General features: G+C 37.6%; 1 protein-coding gene across 1 annotated transcript; it reads right to left on the reverse strand.

The window, feature by feature from the left end:
- Positions 1-704: 704 nt before the first annotated feature.
- On the reverse strand, positions 705-1,625 carry LOC311182667 (olfactory receptor-like protein OLF4; the record flags this gene model as incomplete). The annotated part of the gene is made up of 1 exon (XM_084251622.1): positions 705-1,625. One exon carries the CDS (start codon positions 1,623-1,625, stop codon positions 705-707), a length of 921 nt encoding a protein of 306 aa, XP_084107748.1.
- Between the last annotated feature and the right edge of the window lie 18,925 nt (positions 1,626-20,550).

The raw sequence follows: 20,550 nt of genomic DNA on the forward strand, positions 1-20,550 counted from the left end.
GGCTGTTATAAAATCTGTGTTTCATTATTTTATGTAGAAACCCTTTAAATACTATCAACAACATACTTTCAAAAAGAATTCTTTCTTTTAAGGGCTCTTGTGTGATAGTAAGACCCTCCAAAAGATGTCCACTTCTTAATATCTAATAACTTTGAATTTGTTGTTTGTAATAAGGAATATTAAGGTAGAAGATCAAATAAGGCTACTGACTTTAAAATAAGAAGATTTGTGTGCATATATATATATATATATATGTACACACGTGTGTTACATATCTGTTAGATGCATTAGGTAGGCATGTCTATCTCTAGTCCTCTCTTTGTACATACACTTCTCTATATACACATCTGTTATCTAGATGTGTTAGATCAATGTATCTATTTCTACACATCAAAGTCTATATTAGCCATAAAGTGTTAAAATGGAAAAGAATGACAGACCAAAGTAAAAACTGTGGTTTCTGATATTCCACTGAAAGGCAGGAAAATGAACAAAGGCAAAAATTGTGTATGTCAGAGCAGAAAGCATAATGAAGTGAGTTACTTAAATTATACAGAGAAGTTGAGGTCAATGAAATGCAAATTACAGGAAATAAATAGAAAGAACTGATTCTACTTCACAATCAAATCAAAGACTAACAATTTCTGGTTCCTGTAATCAGAGGCACTTCGTCAGATCTAGTGTAAAAGGGGTTTTTGCAGCTATCACCCCACCAGTCTTCTCAGAGCCCTTTTAATGTCCTTATTTCTCAGACTATAGATGAAGGGGTTGAGCATGGGTGTGACCACCGTGTACAACACCGAGGCTATTGCACTTGATTGGGAGCTATTGGGAACAGCAGAGCTAAGAGAAACTCCTAGGATTGTAAAATAAAATAAGGAGACAACTGAGAGGTGAGATGCACAGGTGGAAAATGCTTTATACTTCCCCTGAGCTGATGAGATTCCATGGATGGAGGAAACAATCTTAGTGTAAGAGTAGAGGATACCAGCAAGGGGCCCACCACCCAGCAGCACTGTAGCAAAATACATCATTGTATTATTAAGAAAGGTTTCCGAACAGGCACCCAAGAGTATCTGATTGAGTTCACAAAAAAAGTGAGGGATTTCAAGGACTGTACAGAAAGACAGTCGCAGTATCATTAAACTTTGTAACAAGGAATTCAAGACACCAATGATCCAGGACACCAGAATTAGCAGTCCACAGAGCCGGGGGTTCATGATGACCGAGTAGTGTAAGGGATGGCAGATAGCCACATAGCGGTCATAGGCCATTGCAGATAGGATGAAGTCATCCAGAACTCCAAAGAGTGTGTAAAAATAAATCTGAGTGATACAGCCTTTGTAAGTTATGACTTTGCTCTTCACCTGAACATTCAGCAGCATCTTGGGGATGGTGGTGGAGGTGAAGCAGATGTCTACAAAGGACAGATTGGCAAGGAAGAAGTACATGGGTGTGTGGAGGTGGGAGTCTGAGATGATGGCCAGGATGATGAGCAGGTTTCCAAACACAGTGATCATGTACATGGAGAGGAAAAGGCCAAATATGAGGGGCTGCAGTTCTGATTCCTTTGACAATCCCAGGAGAAGAAATTCTGAAATGCGTGTATCATTGTTTAGCACCATGTGGTGTTAATGACTAGAAAGATAAAAACAACATAATTTTCACATAGACATTGCTAGCAGAGTGAAATGGTATAATTTATATTTTGCAATTGAGGGTAAACATATATTATAATTTTGTATGAATCTGACATCATTTAAGGAATGTCCCCTAACATTTCAAGGTTCATAATTACTGTCCCACTGTCAGTCTTTTTCCAGAGTTCATGTGTTTTAAAGTCTCATAAATTCTTTCATGTATTTAAGGAATATATGTTAAGTCCTGACCATCTTCCAGACAAAAAGTATAGGGTACTGACAAAAACTCACAGCCATGATGTAGAAAGAATATTTATAGACAAATAAAAAAAATCATATACCATATCAGGTGATGACAGGTGCTATGTCAGAAAAAAAATTTAGTACAAAACAGAGTATATCAGAATGGGTTTCAGATGTTCAAGAAGATCTGATAAGTTGACATCTCAGCATATACCTCAAGGAGAGCAAAGCAGGAGGCAGGAGGCAGTCTGGGGAAGTGCATGCCCTACAGGGAAAAGAGCCAGTACAAAGACTCCAAGGAAGCTTCTTGTTCAGATACCTAAATGGATTCCAACAGGAAAACAGTGTGTCCAGGGGCACGAACAAATGCAAGGAGAAAGAAAAGATGGTGTCAGGTAAAGTTGAGCTATCACTGGCGTCCTGAAACTGCTGAAACCTCCAGTCACAGGTAATCACTCATTACCTGTTGATCTTTGTACTTTATTGTGTTCCAAGATATTTTGCACGGGGATCCTTTATTTCCAGCTGCTAGCTAATACCCTGGCACTTGCAATTTAACTGTATGACCACAGTTACTGCTTCCCCAAGAACTGTCCACACCCCACGGAACACGCACAGATTCACACTGTGGTGTTTGTGGCCTGGAGTTGTGTTTCTACCATGAGTCATTTTCACCACCAGTCACAATAATTTTGAAAGAAATAACACAAGGCAAATTGTCAGCATCAAATTATCTGTACACTAACAATTGCATGAACAGTGCCCACGTGCTGGGTGGTGAGCCACCCATGACATGTAAACATTAATATGACTGTTTTGAGTTCTGTGTTTAAAAAACCTAAAAATTTCCAAAAATTCAAAGGAAAAAATGGGGGACATAATGGGAGTAATCAGTTCTAATAAGATCAGGAGTTCCCTGAGACATTATGAGAAGGAGAAAGGCCTCAGTGTTTCTGGCAGCATTCCAAGAAATGCATACCCCCTGGGTACCCAGATAACTAATAAAGTCCTAAAAAAATATGTATCCAAGGAAAAACTGAGTCATATGTTTACAATTGCAAAATATCTTACTGACTGACCATCCCACTAGAAAAACAAGCAAAGGGAAAAAAATATTTATAATAGAAAATATGCAGTGTGAAACAACAGAGGGAAATTTTTTAACATTAAATGGCATAAGATATTTCTAAATGATTTTAAATACAAACATTTTGGAACCAGAAAGCTGACATTTGAATCTCAGTTCTACAACTTATTAGTTGCATATTCCCACTGACATAATGGAGACAGTGGCATCTATCCTTAAAGGAGGTCAACAAATTTAGTCAATATATGTGGAAAATTTAGCACATTTTTTTTCTATTACTAAATGAGTGGTTCTCATTGGTGATGAGATTCAGCTAATTATTTTTCTACCTCTGAAAAATCTTCATTGCTTCTCCATCTCCTGATATCAAATAATCACAAAGGAAGCTTGTTAGCATCCCCTTTTTGCATATTAATTCCATTTTTTCAGGCAAATACCCAAAGTGAATGATGATACAGTGAAATGTATGTCTCAAGAATTAATATACTATTTACCTCCATGGGTCTGGGATTTTTAATAAATACAGAACATGCTCAAATACATTTTAAGACATTTTTTAAAATGTCTTCAGCTCACTGCACAAGCCTCTAAATCTAATATTCTATTTTCTTACTCCCCTTAACTGCAAAACTTCTCTAATATGTTCCAGTTTTACTTGAGGCACTTCATGTCTCTCCTTCCTTCCTCAATTTCATCCAACTAGACTCCCATTACCATCACTTAATTGTAATACTGCTCCTTTGAAAAAGAAAATATATGTAATACAGTAATTACAAATTAATTATTAACCTTACCAACAAACATGACCATCTCTGGCCTCCAGGCTAGGAAAATTAAGCTCTCAGTTGACCTCGGGTCAAAATTATCAAGTTCTATTTTCTCTGAACTTGCTTGAAGTACCTACCGGACTCTCAGACTCACCTGAATGGGGTCTCTGAGAGGAAAGTCACCCTATCTAAGTCTAAAATCCTCCTTGGAAGGTGGATGATGGAACAGAAGATCAGTTCTCAGAAAGGACTGTAAGAAGGAGCAAAATATTGGTCACTGACCTAGAATTAAGACTTCAATGGCAATAACCATGTCATGTCCACCTCAGGGTTGCACGTGCTGAGGGACCACAGCAGAAGGGATATTTGAAGAGCTCTCTGTCTGCTCATTAGGCATTGTTTCCATGGTTCCTCCCATCTCTGAGCACATTGTTTTCCTGTGGGACACTGGTCCAAACAGAAAGGGAAATACAGTTGCTGATATTCTGTCCCCAGGAGATGAAGTTAGAAGGAAGGTGAACCCTACGTAGAAGTAAGGTGAACCAGTTTACTTTACTCCTTCTCATGAACTGACCTGCCTTTCAGAAGTCTAATCTTTTTGCATCTCATCTTAACCTTGAGTTACTATTTTCTCCAAATCTACAACTAAGGAACCTGTCTTGATGAGGTACGGGCTTCCAAACAATTCATTTGTGATTTGAACATTTCCTGATATCTCCAGAAAATTGATATGCCTCTCTCCAAGAAGGGAGAGAGGTAATTTTTGGAGTCCCCTATTCCAGTATTGGAGGGGTCCTTACATACCTCAAACTAGAAATTCCCAGACATCAAGAGGGTGTCCAATAATTCCACTTAATTTTAACACAATCTACCAAAAGATGGCATCAGATGCCTCACATAGAGTTGAGTCCCCCAGATCACCTGTCATTTCAAACATAAGTCATAAGCCCTGGCTATTACTTCTGTTTCAGACCAAAGAAGGGCAGGAAGGTCCTTATGAGAGAAGGCCTCAAAATACCCATAGCTGACTCTCACATTGGACCAACACCTTCATACTCAAAGAATGACCCACAAGCCCGGATCTGCATTCAACATCAACTAGGAGCTAGGGTGAAAATACAGATTCTCTGGGTAACCCTAGACTTCCAATTTACTGCTCTGCTTCTGGCAACAGTGCGTTATGATCCTGAAGAATAATCTTCTCCCAGGGTCTCAGTAGAGATCAGAGTACTTGAGAGGCACCATTCTACATCGTATTGTGATGAGGGACACAACTTCTAATTCCCTTATTTAACTCCAAATAGCCACAGTAAAAATATTTAGACTCTTTCGAGCTTTTTTACAGAGATAACTCCATAAAAAAAGAGGTTCCATATCTGTTCCACCTAATGAGGGGTAGAGCTGAATGCCAAGTAACTCTATAGAACACTTGGCAAGAGAATGCTTGGTGGAAGCACTTAGAGAAAGATAAACAATAGACACATGTGGAGAAGGCTCTCCTTGCTTCTGAGCTTTCAATTTGCACCCAGGACTTGAAGGACTTGGAGCAAACACATGGAGTCAAGGCATTTCGAGATACTTGGAGGAGGTGTGTGGGTCAGAGACATGTGAGGAGGTTGGCAATGGCGGCCATTATCTTGATTTGTATTTTAATTTTTTCTCCTTTCATCCCAGACTTGTATGGCCCCTTTTGCTCTTATCTTATGGTCCCCCTCCAGAAGGTGCCTTAGACTTGTGGTAACCTTTTAGGCTTCAGCAGCCCCACTTCAGGGAGAACCTGTATGACTGGACATTTACCCGTGTGGGTATAGGTAAACTTTTGGTGTGTCATTGGGAAATTATTATCCTTTCTTCTCTTTTCTCTCTATGCACACTGATTCTATTAGAGATCTTTCACACTAACAGTATGCTTTGTCTTTATGCGGAGGATGGCAGAATCCCTTTAGAGTGTTCAAGCTTGGGCAACCCCAGGATAGCCCTCGGTCTGCCCACTAACATTGCTAAGTTCCACTCTTGGGAATATCTGCAATCTGCTTTTTCTTGGCAAATTATATTATTTCTCCAACTCTTGTCACCTTCCCTGTTTCAGTTTATATATAACTTACTGCAAGCATTTAACTCATGTTTGATGTAAACAGAAATATGAAATGCTTTCATGTCTGTTTCTGTCCCAAGTAGAATTTTATTTTTCACAATTATTGATTTATTCCCCTCTTCTGTTAGGAGTGTACATTCCCACACATTGCTTTGAGTCTTGAATGCATATCACATAGAAGGAGAGCTATTTCAACTTTAAATTTGGCCACATGACATGTCTTGGCAAATAGAATGTGTAAAGACATGACATGATTCTGCCAAAGAAGAAGCAATAAAAGTCTTTGTGTGATTTCACCCTTTCTCTGCTTTTTTTCTCTGTTATACTGGAAATCTCTCACACAGTACCTAGTTGTGTTCCCAGAATGAAAATACACATAGAGCAAAGCACAGCTGTGTCAGAGTCTCAGACATCCTGAAGCCTACATGAAGTGAGATTATGAAGAAATATCTAATTTTAAGCCACTATGATGTTAGGATATACTTGTTACAAAAGATGAAGATAGATTCCTTCGTGTGATATTTAATATAAATTAATTTTTAGCTATAATCTGGGCAAACACTGCAGAATATAGGTTTGTTTTAGTTTGTGTCATCACATAATTTGGAGTTTTGGAGTTTGAAACTCCAAAATAATAAAGAAAGCCTGAAACTTTAAAAATATTTTAAATATAATCATGGTTACTCTCTTCTGTTCCCCACTGGTTTGAGTATAAAAAAGCTTAGAAATGATAATAAAACTAATTTATATGTCATTTATTTTCTGAAATATTTAAATAGTTTTTGCTTTCCAAAATTCAAGAATCGGACAGATTGGGTAGTGAGGATTTACTTATAATATAGCTTCTACTGCATGTGGAAGAAATTCTCAGATTCTCTCTGTCATTCTCTTTATCTTTCCCTCCTTCCAAACCATTTATATAAAGTTGCAAATTCTAGTTTGCTTAGAATACAGAAACCTGTAAAGCACATCTGTCCCATCTAGCAAGAAAAACTCAGATAATATGCAAAATTATAACTTTTCTTGAACACTTCAGAAAACTGAGGTCACAGAGCAACCAAATAGCCTGAAATCTAAAGAAAGTCAGATGACTAAAAGAGAAAGTGGTGTAAGGAATAACTTGCATGGAGGAGAGCATGGGAGGAAAGCGAGGCTACAAAACAAGCACATAGTATTTCAGGTATGATCTTAATGAATTTCTGAAAGACCAAGAATAAACCGGCCACAATGAGAACACAGAATTTCCTGGGACAGGGACACAGACTTTATCATTTCACTGTTGGCAATTGGCCTGAGAAAACTCAAAAATGATAAAGATGAAGGTAAATTGGGTGAGACACCAACATCAAATAATATAGACACAGATATCATGATTCATCACCTGGGGCTGTTTTGGGAGTCTGCCATCCTATACATTTTTTGTTGTGGTATGAGCACCTTAGAATGGTACAAATATTTTGGGCTGGTATAAGCATGTGATAGCCAAATTGAATAATATTAGAGGTCTGCTAAAAAGGGCATAGAGCTATAGTTATGTGGGCAGACAGAGGTGTCTTTTAGGATAAATTTATGCATAGACTTTTTGTTAAGCATGAATTCCCTTTGAGTTAATCTGTGGGAGTCTATCCTGTCTTCATGACTTAATCAAGTGAAGCTTGAAAAGATGCTTTCTTCCAAAGGAAGAGATTCAAGGCATAGGAAAGAGTTTGTGTGCTGCCTTGTTGTGGGTGGTCCACATTCTTAGCTAGATCCCTGTAACAAAAGCTATAAACTGGTGTCTTATCCATAAATGATTTTTTTCCTCACAATTCTGGAGACTGGAAGTCTGAGATCATGATGTAAGCAAGTCTGAGATTATGATGGATCTGGTAAAGATCTGCTTCCAGGCTGCAGGTTGCTGACTTCTAATATCCTCATGTTGGGAAAAGCAACAAGCTATTTCACTCACCTCATTTATAATGGCACTAATCTCCATCCTCATGACCTAATGATTTTCCAATAATACCATCATTTGGGGAATCACATTTCAATGTATAAATTTGGGGGGAGGGAACAAATATTTAATCCATAATACCACAGGACTAGAAATTGAGGACTGTCTGTCAGATCTGAGAGTGAACATACTCTAGTAGTCAGCAAGATCTAAATCTTACCCATGCAAGGAAGTAAATCCTTACAACTCAGTGGGGAAAAGGATCCTTAGCTCAAGATGAGAACACAGCCTGGATACATCTTGATTTTTGTCTACTAAGATGCCAAACAGCAAATGCAGTCATGCTGTGTATGGGCTTCAGATTTACAATAAGAAAATATAATTTAAACAAACAGATAAATAAATAGTACTTCATCAAAAAATTTAAAGTACAGAAAAGCAAAAGATCCCATGAATAATGTGGTAAGGCAAGTCACCAATTAGGGGAAACCAAATGCAAATGTGGGGTAAAATGTTTAACTCTTCTTCAGCATAAAGAAGAAAAAATTCAACATGGAAAAAATATTGAAGACTCCCTTCTAAAAGAATATGCACAAATTGTCAATAAGCATATGGTAAAATTGAGAGGGAATGCAAATTAAGCTCATTTCCAATCAGCACAATGCCGAAAACTGAAAGGACTAATTTAGCAACTGCTAGTAAAAATTCTTCCAGAAGTTCTCCAAAATAATCTCTTTGCTACAAACTGATCGTAGTCCAGTAAGACTTATTTCCCATTTCTGACTTCCAGAACTATACAAATAAATTTGTTTTAAATCACCAGCATGGTAATGAAACCTTGGGGATGGTCACTGTTGCTGGGTCCTTACCCGGGCACTTACAACTGCAAGACATGATTCAGGTCCAGAGTGCAACAATTGGTTTTATTATCAAAGAAGAAATTGAGAAAAATGAGAGTTTCTAGGGCCACAAATGGCTCACTGTCCTAGCCCAGATAGTGTCTGTAGTATCTAGTAGTTTAAACCAAGAGCTGCTTGTGCAAGATAGTGTTATCCCTTCAATAAGGGATAACACTATAATGGCACTATATATGTGGAGTGTGGAGCTTATGGCACATGGATAAGTTGTTTACCAGGACCCAACTCATGGTGGAAGCTGGAAGAAATCACAGGTGGCACTGCTGAAGTAGCACCACAATAGTACATAGCAACCCAAAGGTCGGGCAGGGCAGTGCCAGATGCAACAGCACCAGAAGGCAGTGCCTGACATGTTGGAGCAGTCAGGTAACAGTCAGGCAGTGGTGCCAGAGGATCAGAAATGGTGGAGAGCTCTTAGAGATGACTGGACAACTCTTTCAGAGATGGCTTGGAACTAGTGAGTAATGCTGGTCAAGGCCAGTTAGCAGGCAGCAATGTGGAGGGTCAGGCACCAGTGTTACAACTCTTAAAGATGCCAGGCACAGGCCAGTGGCGGACAACTCTTTTAGAGATGGTGCCAGAGAACCAGGTACCAGAGTACAGCTCTTTCAGAGGTGTAGAGTACAGAGCACAGACCAGGGGCACCTATCAGCAGGTGATGTAAAAGCAGAACCAGAGGCAAGAACAGTGGTCAGGTGGCATTATGAAGTAGAGATCAGATATGATGGTCTCAATGAGTCTCTCTGAAGCAAAAGTCTCAATGAACAAATCTGAAGTGAAGGTCTCAAAAAATGAAGGTCTCAATCTGGGTGATTAATGAGTCTGCTGCCCTGCTTATATCCCTTTCCGGGTGTTGGCCTTTCAAACCTGATTGGTCCATTTCCAAAACTGTTGCCACTTCCAAGATTTGATTGGTATCAGTGATAGCTCAAACATGATTGGTCCATTTACAAAATTTTGCAGGTCTCAGACCTGAATGGCACCAGTGTGAACTTCAATCTCATTGATTTGTTTATAAAATCCTGTGGGTCTCAAAGCTTTATTGGAGCATTTCCAAAACTCGTGCAGGATCTAAACCCCAAACCCAACCAGCGCATAAAAACTTGCCCTGCAGTGGTGTTGGCTGTCTTGTGCTGGGGTGCAGCAGAGTGGGGAAAGCTCTGCTGCATCTCTGAACCAGGAGCCATGGGGCTCCTCTTATAGTAATTTGTTATAGCAGCACTATGAACCTAATATACTTATTTGTCTAATACAGACATAATCTAAAATACATTTACATAATAATTTGTTCAAAGGAAGTGAATTTCAGTCTGATCTTTTTCATCTAGATTGCACTGAACAAGAATATATGATGTTGAAATCCATCTTTACACAGAACAATAAATCTAAAATCACAAAGGAGTTGTTCAACTCTATTAACTAATACAGAAAAAATTCCATTTCATGAGAATGCTGTGCTGACTTAGCAGCATTAAGGTAGAAACACTGAATCATTAGGAAAGTTAAGGTTACCAATCTACTTAAACCCTTGTGTATAAAAGCTACATACCTTAACTTTCAAGTTAATGCAAGCATTCATTCTTTCATTTCTATTCTGACCTATATTCTCAAATTTACTTTTGACATGAAAGATGGAGTCTGAGTGTACATATACACAACTGTGTTTATTTAATAGAAAAACGTAAATAAATATATATATGGCATACTTCTCAACATTGAACATTTTTTTATTTATATACATTTTACATCTTGTTCATTTTTAAACAATGTTTGCTTTCTTTCTTACGTGTAGTCCCCATAGAATTTCCACCACCAATTCACCAATGCACCATCACCATAGTCCCCTGTGCTCTTCCCTCCCTCCTTCCGATCCCTCCTCCTCCTTCTGCCCTACAGGATGTCTCTGAATTATAATTATTCATTTGTTTTTGTTTTGTTTTGTTGTGGTTTGTATTGTTATTATTTTCCCCCTAATGCCCTTTATTTGGTTCCCTTATATTCCTCCTGTTAAACCATCCAATATTTTTCTTTTTCCTTTTCACTTATTTCACTGAGCATAATCCTTCTAGCTCCATCCATGTTGCTGTGAATGGCATTAGTTTATCTTTATTATTATTATTATTATTTTAATTTCATATATTATTACATCATTTTTCATTTTTGCACGATGTATGCATTTTCATCTTGGTTATAGTCCCCATACAATTCCCAATCCCCCATGTTTTTTTTTGTTTGTTTTTTTTAATAATAAATTTTATTTTTATATTCCCCATACAATTTCAACACCTCCATTCTGACCCCAATCCCTCCCCTTCTTCCCCTTACCCCACAAAAAGTGTCTGGGTTCATAATTTTTGTTGATTTTCACTTTCGTATAGTTATCCAATTTCCTGGTCCCTTATTTAAGTTTTATAGATTCCTGCTATGAGTGAGACCATCCAGTATTTTTCTTTTTCTTTCTGGCTTATTTCGCTGAGCATGATCCCTTCCAGCTCCATCCATGTTGCTGCAAATTGCATGTGTTTATCTTTTCTGAATGCTGAGTAATATTCCATGGTATATATGTACCACATCTTTTTGATCCAGTCATCTATTTTTGGGCATCTGGGCTGTTTCCAAAGCTTAGTTATTGTAAATAGTGCTGATATAAACATAGGGGTGCAGGTGCTCTTTCGAATTGATGTTACTGTGTCCTTTGGGTAAATACTTAGGAGTGGAATTACTGGATCATATGGAAGCTCTATGTTTAGTAGGTCCAGAAATCTCCACACAGCTCTCCATGGTGGTTGGACCAGTTTGCACTCCCACCAAAAGTGCAGGAGAGTTCCTTTTTCTCCACACCCTCACCAACATTTGTTGTTGCTAGTTTTTTTAATATGTGCCATTCTCACTGGTGTAAGATGGTATCTCATGGTAGTTTTGATTTGCATTTCCCTGATTACAAGTGATGTTGAACAATTTTTCATATGCCTGTTGGCCATTTGCATTTCCTCTTCAGAGAAGTTTCTTTTTAGCTCTTCTGCCCATTTTTTGACTGGGTTATTTTCTTTGTTGTTGTTGAGTCTCATCAGCTCTTTGCAGATTTTTGTGATCAGTCCTTTATCAATAGTGTTGTGTACAAAAATGTTCTCCCAGTTGGTGGGGTTTCTCTTAGTTTTTGTTATTGTCTCTTTTGCTGTGCAGAAGCTCTTTAATTTGATGTAGTCCCAGCTATTTATCTTTGCCTTCACTATCTCTGCTTTGGGTGATGTGTCTGTAAAGATGTCTTTGATGTGCAAATCACGTAGCATTTCGCCTATATTTCCTTCTATATATTTTATGGTTTCAGGTCTTATGCCTAGTTCTTTAATCCATTTTGAGTTGATTTTGTGTATGGTGTGAGGTAGTACTCAAGCTTCATTCTTTTGCATGTAGCGACCCAGTTTTCCCAGCACCATTTATTGAACAAACTTTCTTTGCTCCAATGCATAGTCTTTGCTCCTTTGTCAAAGATTAGTTGGCCATAAATCTGTGGGTTTATTTCTGGATTTTCTATTCGATTCCATTGGTCTGTATGTCTGTTCTTGTTCCAACACCATGCAGTTTTGATGATTATGGCTTTGTAGTATAGTTTGAAGTCTGGGAGTGTGATGCCTACATTCCCTTCTTTTTTTTTTTTCAGGAGAGCTTTGGCTATTCGGGTTTTTTGTGATTCCATATGAATTTCATCAGTAATTGTTCTATTTCTTTGAAGAATGACATTGAAATTTTGATTGGAATAGCATTGAATCTGTAGATTACTTTTGGTAGGATGGCCATTTTAATAATGTTTATTCTTCCAATCCATGAGCAGGGGATGTCTTTCCATTTCTTTGTGTCTTCTTCTATTTCTTTTAACAGTGTTTTATAGTTTTCTTTGTATAGGTCCTTTACCTCTTTTGTTAGATTTATGCCCAAATATTTGATTTTTTTTGTTTCGATAATAAAAGGGATTTTTTTTTTATTTCTTCTTCTTCAGATTTATTGTTTGTGTATACGAAGGCTACTGACTATTGCCTGTTGATTTTGTATCCTGCCACTTTACTGAACTGATTGATGAGTTGAATTAGTTTTTCTGTGGAGTTTTTGGGGTTCTCTATGTATATTATCATATCATCTGCAAATAGTGATAGTTTGACTTCTTCTTTTCCTATTTGGATTCCTTGGATGTCTTTCTCTTGTCTTATTGCTCTGGCTAGGACTTCCAGTATTATATTGAAAAGCATTGGTGAGAGTGGACATCCTTGTCTTGTTCCAGATCTTAATGGAATAGCTTTCAGCTTTTCACCATTGAGAATGATACTGGCTGTTGGCTTGTCATAGATCGCCTTTATGATGTTGAGGTATGTTCCTTGTAGCCCAAGAATTTCAAGGGCTTTTATCATGAATGCGTGTTGCACTTTGTCGAAAGCTTTCTCAGCATCTATTGATATTATCATATGGTTTTTATATTTCTTTTTGTTGATGTGTTGGATAACGTTGATTGATTTTCGGATGTTCAACCATCCTTGTGTCCCTGGAATGAATCCTACTTGGTCGTGGTGAATTATCTTATGGATACATTGTTGGATTCTGATAGCTAAAATTTTGTTGAGGATTTTTGCATCGGTGTTCATTAGGGAGATTGGCCTGTAATTTTCCTTTTTTGTGTTGTCCTTGTTCGGTTTTGGTATTAGTGTAATGTTGGCTTCAGAGAACATGTTTGGTATTGTCTCTTCCTTCTCAATTTTTTGGAAGAGTTTGTGAAGGATAGGCACTAATTCATCTCTGAATGTTTGGTAGAATTCGTTTGTAAATCCATCAGGTCCTGGGCTTTTGTTTTTGGGGAGGCTTTTGATTACCATTTCAATTTCGCTGCTTGTAATTGGTCTGTTTAGGTGTTCTATTTCTTCTTTATCTAGCTTTGGGTGCCACTCCCCCATGTTTTGATCCTACTCCCTGCCCCCTCCCCATAGTGTGTCTCTGGTTTATAGTTGCTTGTTGATTTTAATTTTTACTTTGTATTAATTAGTCTTTTTCCTGGTCCCTTCTTCAGGTTTTCTAAATTCCTCCTATGACTGAGACCAATCTGGAATTTTTCTTTTTCTTTCTGGTTTATTTCGCTAGCATGATCCCTTCCAGCTCCATCCATGTTGCTGCAAATTGTGTAAGTTTAACTTTTTTGATTGCTGAGTAATATTCCATTGTGCATATGTACCACATCTTCTTGATCCAGTCATCTATTCTTGGGCATTTGGGTTGTTTCTATAACTTAGCTATTGTAAATAGTGCTGCTATAATCATAGGGGTGCAGGTGCCCTTTGGAATTAATGTATCTATGTCTTATGGGTAAATACCCAGTAGTGGAATTGCTGGATCACATGGAAGCTCCATCTTTAGCAGGTTGAGGAATCTCCACACAGCTTTCCAAAGGGTTTGACCAGTTTGCACTCCCACCAGCAGTGCAGGAGAGTTCCTTTTTCTCCACATCCTCACCAACATTTGTTGTTGCTAGTTTTTTTTAATATGTGCCATTCTCACTGGTGTAGCATAGTATCTCATTGTAGTTTTGATTTGCATTTCCCTGATTACAAGTGATGTTGCACATTTTTTCATATGCCTGTTGGCCATTTGCATTTCCTCTTTGGAGAAGTTTCTTTTTATCTCTTATGCCCATTTTTTGACTGGATTGTTTACTTTGTGTTTTGTTTTTTTTTTTTTTAGTCTCATCAGCTCTTTGTAGATTTTTGTGATCAGTCCTTTATCATTAGTGCTGTATGCAAATATTTTCTCCCAATCGGTGGGGTGTCTCTTTATTTTGGTTTTTATCTCTTTTGCTGTACAGAAGCTCTTTAATTTGGTGTAATCCCGGCTGTTTACCTTTGCCTTCACTATCACTGCTTTGGGTGATGTGTCTTAAATATGTTACTGAGGTGTATGTCATGTAGTGTTTCACCTATATTTCCTTCTATATATTTTTGGTTTCAGGTCTTATGCCTAGTTCTTTAATCCATTTTGAGTTGGTTTTTGTGCATGCCCATAGCCAATATCATTCTCAATGGCAAAAAGTTAAAAGCATTTCCATTAAGATCTGGAACAAGACAAGGATGTCCACTCTCACTCATTGCTTTTCAATATAATACTGGAAGTCCTAGCCAGAGCAATAAGAAAAGAGAAAGACATACAAGGAATCCAAATAGGCAAGGAAGAAGTTTAACTATCACTATTTGCAGATAATATGATAATATACATAGAGAACCCCAAAACTCCACAGAAAAACTAATCAAACTAATAGATCAGTTTAGTAAAGTAGCAGAATACAAAATCAACATGCAAAAATCAGTAGCCTTCCTATACACAAACAATAAATCTGAAGAAGAAGATATAAAAAAACTATCACTTTTATAATTGAAACCAAAAAAAGCAAATACTTGGGAATAAACCTAACAAAAGAGGTAAAGGACCTATACAAAGAAAACTATAAAACATTATTTAAAAAAAAACAGAAGAAGACAAAAATAAATGTAAAGCATCCCCTGTTTATATGTTGGAAAGAATTAACATTATCAAAATGGCCATCCTACCAAAAGCAATTTACAGATTCAATGCTATTCCAATAAAAATTTCAATGACATTTTTCAAAGAAATGGAACAAATATTGATGAAATTCATATGGAGCTACCAAAAACCCCAAATAGCCAAAGCTCTCCTGAAAAAAAAGAGAAGGGAATGGAGGTATCACATTCCCAGACTTCAAACTATACTACAAAGCCATAATTGTCGAAACTGTATGGTATTGGAAAAGAACAGACACACCGACCTATGGAACTGAATAGAATATCCATAAGTAAACCCACAGATTTATGTCAACTAATCTTTGACAAAGGAGCAAAGAATATGCAATGGAGCAAAGAAAGTTTGTTCAATAAATGGTGCTGGGAAAACTGGGTCACTACATGTAAAAGAATGAAGGTTAGCTACTACCTCTCACCATGCACAAAAACGAACTCTACAAAGAACTGATGAGAATAAATAAATAAATAATCCAGTCAAAAAATGGGCATAAGAGCTTCTCCAAAGAGGAAATGCAAATGGCCAACAGGCATATGAAAAAATGTGCAACATCACTTGTAATCAGGGAAATGCAAATCAAAACTACAATGAGATACTATGCTACACCAATGAGAATGGCATGTATTAAAAAAACTAGCAACAACAAATGTTGGTGAGGATGTGGAGAAAAGGGAACTCTCCTGCACTGCTGGTGGGAGTGCAAACTGGTCCAACCACTATGGAAAGCTGTGTGGAGATTTCTCAACCTGCTAAAGATGGAGCTTCCATGTGATCCAGCAATTCCACTCCTAGGTATTTACCCAAAGGACATAGATACATTAATTCCAAAGGGCACCTGCCCTCCTATGATTATAGCAGCACTATTTACAATAGCTAAGTTATAGAAACAACCCAAATGCCCAAGAATAGATGACTGGATCAAGAAGATGTGGTACATATGCACAATGGAATATTACTCAGCAATCAAAAAAGTTAAACTTACACAATTTGCAGCAACATGGATGGAGCTGGAAGGGATCATGCTAGTGAAATAAGCCAGAAAGAAAAAGAAAAATTCCAGATTGGTCTCACTCATAGGAGGAATTTAGAAAACCTAAAGAAGGGACCAGAAAAAGACTAATTAATACAAAGTAAAAATCAAAATCAACAAGCAACTATAAACCAGAGACACACTATGGGGAGGGGGGCAGGGAGTAGGATCAAAACATGGGGGATTGGGAATTGTATGGGGACTATAACCAAGATGAAAATGCATACATCATGCAAAAATGAAAAATGATTTAATAATATATGAAATTAAAATAATAATAATAAAATACTGCATGTGATTTAATAGAATATGTTCAACTTCTTCAGATCTGTATTATCACACCACATCCTCCACCAAGGCACCCATGTTCTCTGTGATAGATGCATTTCTTCCCAACTCCCACCATTCCTCTCTAGTAGCCTCCAGACTACAGTCATATTACTAGGGTTTATTGAGTCTGTTCCTTTGTTTCTTTATATGAGTGAAATCATCCAGTACTTGTTTTTCTCTTTCTGACTGGTGTCACTTAGCATTGTTCCCTCCAGTTCCAACCATGTTGTCACAAATAGCAAGAATTCATCTTTTTTTAACAGTTGAGTAGTATTCCATTGTGTATCTCAACCTACTGCCCTGTCTATGGGCATTTAGGCTAATTCCAAAACTTAGCTATTGTAAATATAGTGCTACAAGGAACTTAGGAGGGCATATATCCCTTCAAATTAGTGATTTTTGTATTCTTTGATACAAGAAGGGCCTATGAGCTATAGCCTAACAAAGGACAGTGCCCAATAAGAGGACAGGTCACTGCCTGTGTGTTCTCAGGTACATAACTGAGAGACCTCAGGCTCCAGGAACAATGACCATGGGGTTTATTTTACAAACGGGGAAACAAAGAGCTTACTGTATCCACAAGTGGCAGCTATCTTACCCAGATAGCATCAGTGATGGTCACAACAAGTTACCAGGAGTGCTGGACAGCACTGGCCACTAGTGATGATCACTACTGGTCCCTCAGAGGTGTTGTCAGAGATACCAAGTGTTACAGCTCTTTGTGAGTTAGTTAGCTACAAACAGCTCCTTGAAGTACCAGGCCCTTGGCCTTTGGTGCTCCCTTCAGGCAATGTAAGAGACAGAACCAGAGGCCTGGTCTCTTGACAGAACTCTTCAGCTTTTCTTCCCTTCTTGGAGCCTGGCTGCTAGATGCTTCTTTTCTTCTTTCTTCAGAGGCCAGGAATGGAGTCTTCCCCTTCTTTCTTCTTCCTTCGGAGGTTGGAACTATCTGTCCTGTTCAGGGGTTGCAGTTATCTCTCCCGTTTGGGAGCTGGCATCACCCCTCCTTTAACTCCCTCCAACCCTGGCTTATATCCTCTTTCAGGGTGTGCCACCCACAAGTCTGATTGGACCATTTTCCAACCATTTAGCACCAATCAGCTCATAGCTCACATCTGATTGGTACATTCCATAATCCAGGAAGTATATTGTTACATAAAAGGTCTCTGAAGAACAACTGTCACAGGTGACAAAAGGGCAGTTACTGGGCTCTGAGGAGCACCTGCCACAACTGACTTGTGATGGAGCAGCAGAGTGAGAGAATACCACTGCTAATGCCAGCTCCCACTGCTAAGGTGGCTGGGTTCCATTATCAGTTTTAATTTGCATTTCTCTGATGACAAGTGATGTTGAACTTTTTTTCATGTACTTATTGACCATCTGTATGTCTTCATTGGAGATGTGTCTATTTAGATTTTCTGCCCCTTTTTTATTAGATTTTTTGTTTTCTTTTTGTTGGGTTGTATGAGTTATTTCTAGGTCTGAGATATCAGCTACATTTTGGATATATGATGTACAGATATTTTCTCCAATTCAGTAGGATGGTTTTTTGTTTTAATGATAATTTTGCTTTTGTTTTACTTGCTATGTCCCCAAAGACATCCCTTTAGCCAATGTCATGGATTATTTTGCCTGTGTTTTCTTCTATGCATTTTGTATTTTCTTGTCTTACATCTGTCCTTAATCCAGTTTGAGCTAATTTTTGTGTGTGATGTGAAAGAGTGTTCTGATTTCATTTTTTTTGTATGTGGCTGTCCAGTTTTCCCAGCACCATTTGATGAAGAGACTTTCTCTTCTCCATTGTATACTCTTACTTCCTGTGTCATAGATTAGCTGTCCATATAAGTATGGGTTTATTTCTAGACTCTCAATTCCATTGTGTCTCTTTTTATTCCATTAGCATGCTGTTTTTATTACTATTGCTTTATAGTATAGTTTGAAGTCTGGAAATGTGGTACCTCCATTCATTTTGTTGTTGTAGTTGCTATGGAAATTTAGGGTCTTCGGTGGTTCCATGTGATTTTTAGTAATGTTTGCTCTATTTCAAGAATTCCATTGAAACTTTGATAAAGGTTGCCCTGAATCTCTATTGCTTTAGATAAATTGACCATATTAACTATATTAATTCTTCAAATCCATGAGCAATACCTTTCCATTTGTTTTTATCTTTTATTTATTTTAATATCTTGTTGATTTTTTACACATGTCTTTCACCTCCCTTATTTGGTTTATACCTAGGTATCTAATTTTTTTGATGTTATTATAAATGGAATGTTTATTTCTTTCTCTTCTAGTTCATTATTTGTATATAGGACTACAACAGACTTGATTTTCTATGTTGTTTATTGATTTTGTAGCCTACCATTTTACTGTACTGACTATTGTTTCTAACAGCTTTTTTTTTTTTTTCTTAGTAATGGTGGCATTTTATTTTTTTTTTTTAATTAATAAATTTTATTTTTATATTCCCCATACAATTGCAATCCCCCCATTCTGACCCCAATCCCTCCCCTCCCGCCCCCCACCCCCCAAAAAGTGTCTCTGGTTCATAGTTTTTGTTGATTTTGATTTTCACTTTCTTACAGTTATTCATTTTCCTGGTCCCTTATTTAAGTTTTCTAGATCCCTGCTATGAGTGAGACCATCCGGTATTTTTCTTTTTCTTTTTGGCTTATTTCACTGAGCATGATCCCTTCCAGCGTCATCCATGTTGCTGCAAATTGCATGTGTTTATCTTTTTTGAATGCTGAGTAATATTCCATGGTATATATGTACCACATCTTCTTGATCCAGTCATCTATTTTTGGGCATTTGGGCTGTTTCCAAAGCTTAGCTATTGTAAACAGTGCTGCTATAAACATAGGGGTGCAGGTGTTCTTTGGAATTGATGTTTCTGTGTTCTTTGGGTAAATACCTAGGAGTGGAATTGCTGGATCCTGTGGAAGCTCTATGTTTAGTAGGTCCAGAAATCTCCACACAGCTCTCCATAGTGGTTGGACCAGTTTGCACTCCCACCAACAGTGCAGGAGAGTTCCTTTTTCTCCACAACCTCGCCAACATTTGTTGTTGCTAGTTTTTTTAATATGTGCCATTCTCACTGGTGTAAGATGGTATCTCATGGTAGTTTTGATTTGCATTTCCCTGATTGCAAGTGATGTTGAACATTTTTTCATATGCCTGTTGGCCATTCGCATTTCCTCTTCAGAGAAGTTTCTTTTTTAGCTCTTCTGCCCATTTTTTAACTGGATTATTTTCTTTGTTGTTGTTGAGTCTCATCAGCTCTTTGCAGATTTTTGTGATCAGTCCTTTATCATTAGTGTTGTGTGCAAAAATGTTCTCCCAGTTGGTGGGGTTTCTCTTTGTTTTTGTTATTGTCTCTTTTGCTGTGCAGAAGCTCTTTAATTTGATGTAGTCCCAACTGTTGATCTTTGCCTTCACTATCACTGCTTTGGGTGATGTGTCTGTAAAGATGTCTTTGATATGCAAATCACGTAGTGTTTCGCCTATATTTCCTTCTATGTATTTTATGGTTTCAGGTCTTATGTCTAGTTCTTTAATCCATTTTGAGTTGATTTTTGTATATGGTGTGAGGTAGTGGTCAAGCTTCATTCTTTTGCATGTAGCGACCCAGTTTTCCCAGCACCATTTATTGAACAAACTTTCTTTGCTCCAATGCATATTCTTTGCTCCTTTGTCAAAGATTAGTTGACCATAAATCTGTGGGTTTATTTCTGGATTTTCTATTCGATTCCATTGGTCTGTATGTCTGTTCTTGTTCCAATACCATGCAGTTTTGATGATTATGGCTTTGTAGTAGAGTTTGAAGTCTGGGAGTGTGATGCCTCCATTCCCTTCTTTTTTTTTCAGGAGAGCTTTGGCTATTCGGGGTTTTTTGTGATTCCATATGAATTTCATCAATAATTGTTCTATTTCTTTGA

This window comes from Talpa europaea (assembly GCF_964194135.1).
Source record: "Talpa europaea genome assembly, chromosome: 12".
In the NCBI taxonomy this organism is placed as follows: Eukaryota; Metazoa; Chordata; class Mammalia; order Eulipotyphla; family Talpidae; genus Talpa; species Talpa europaea.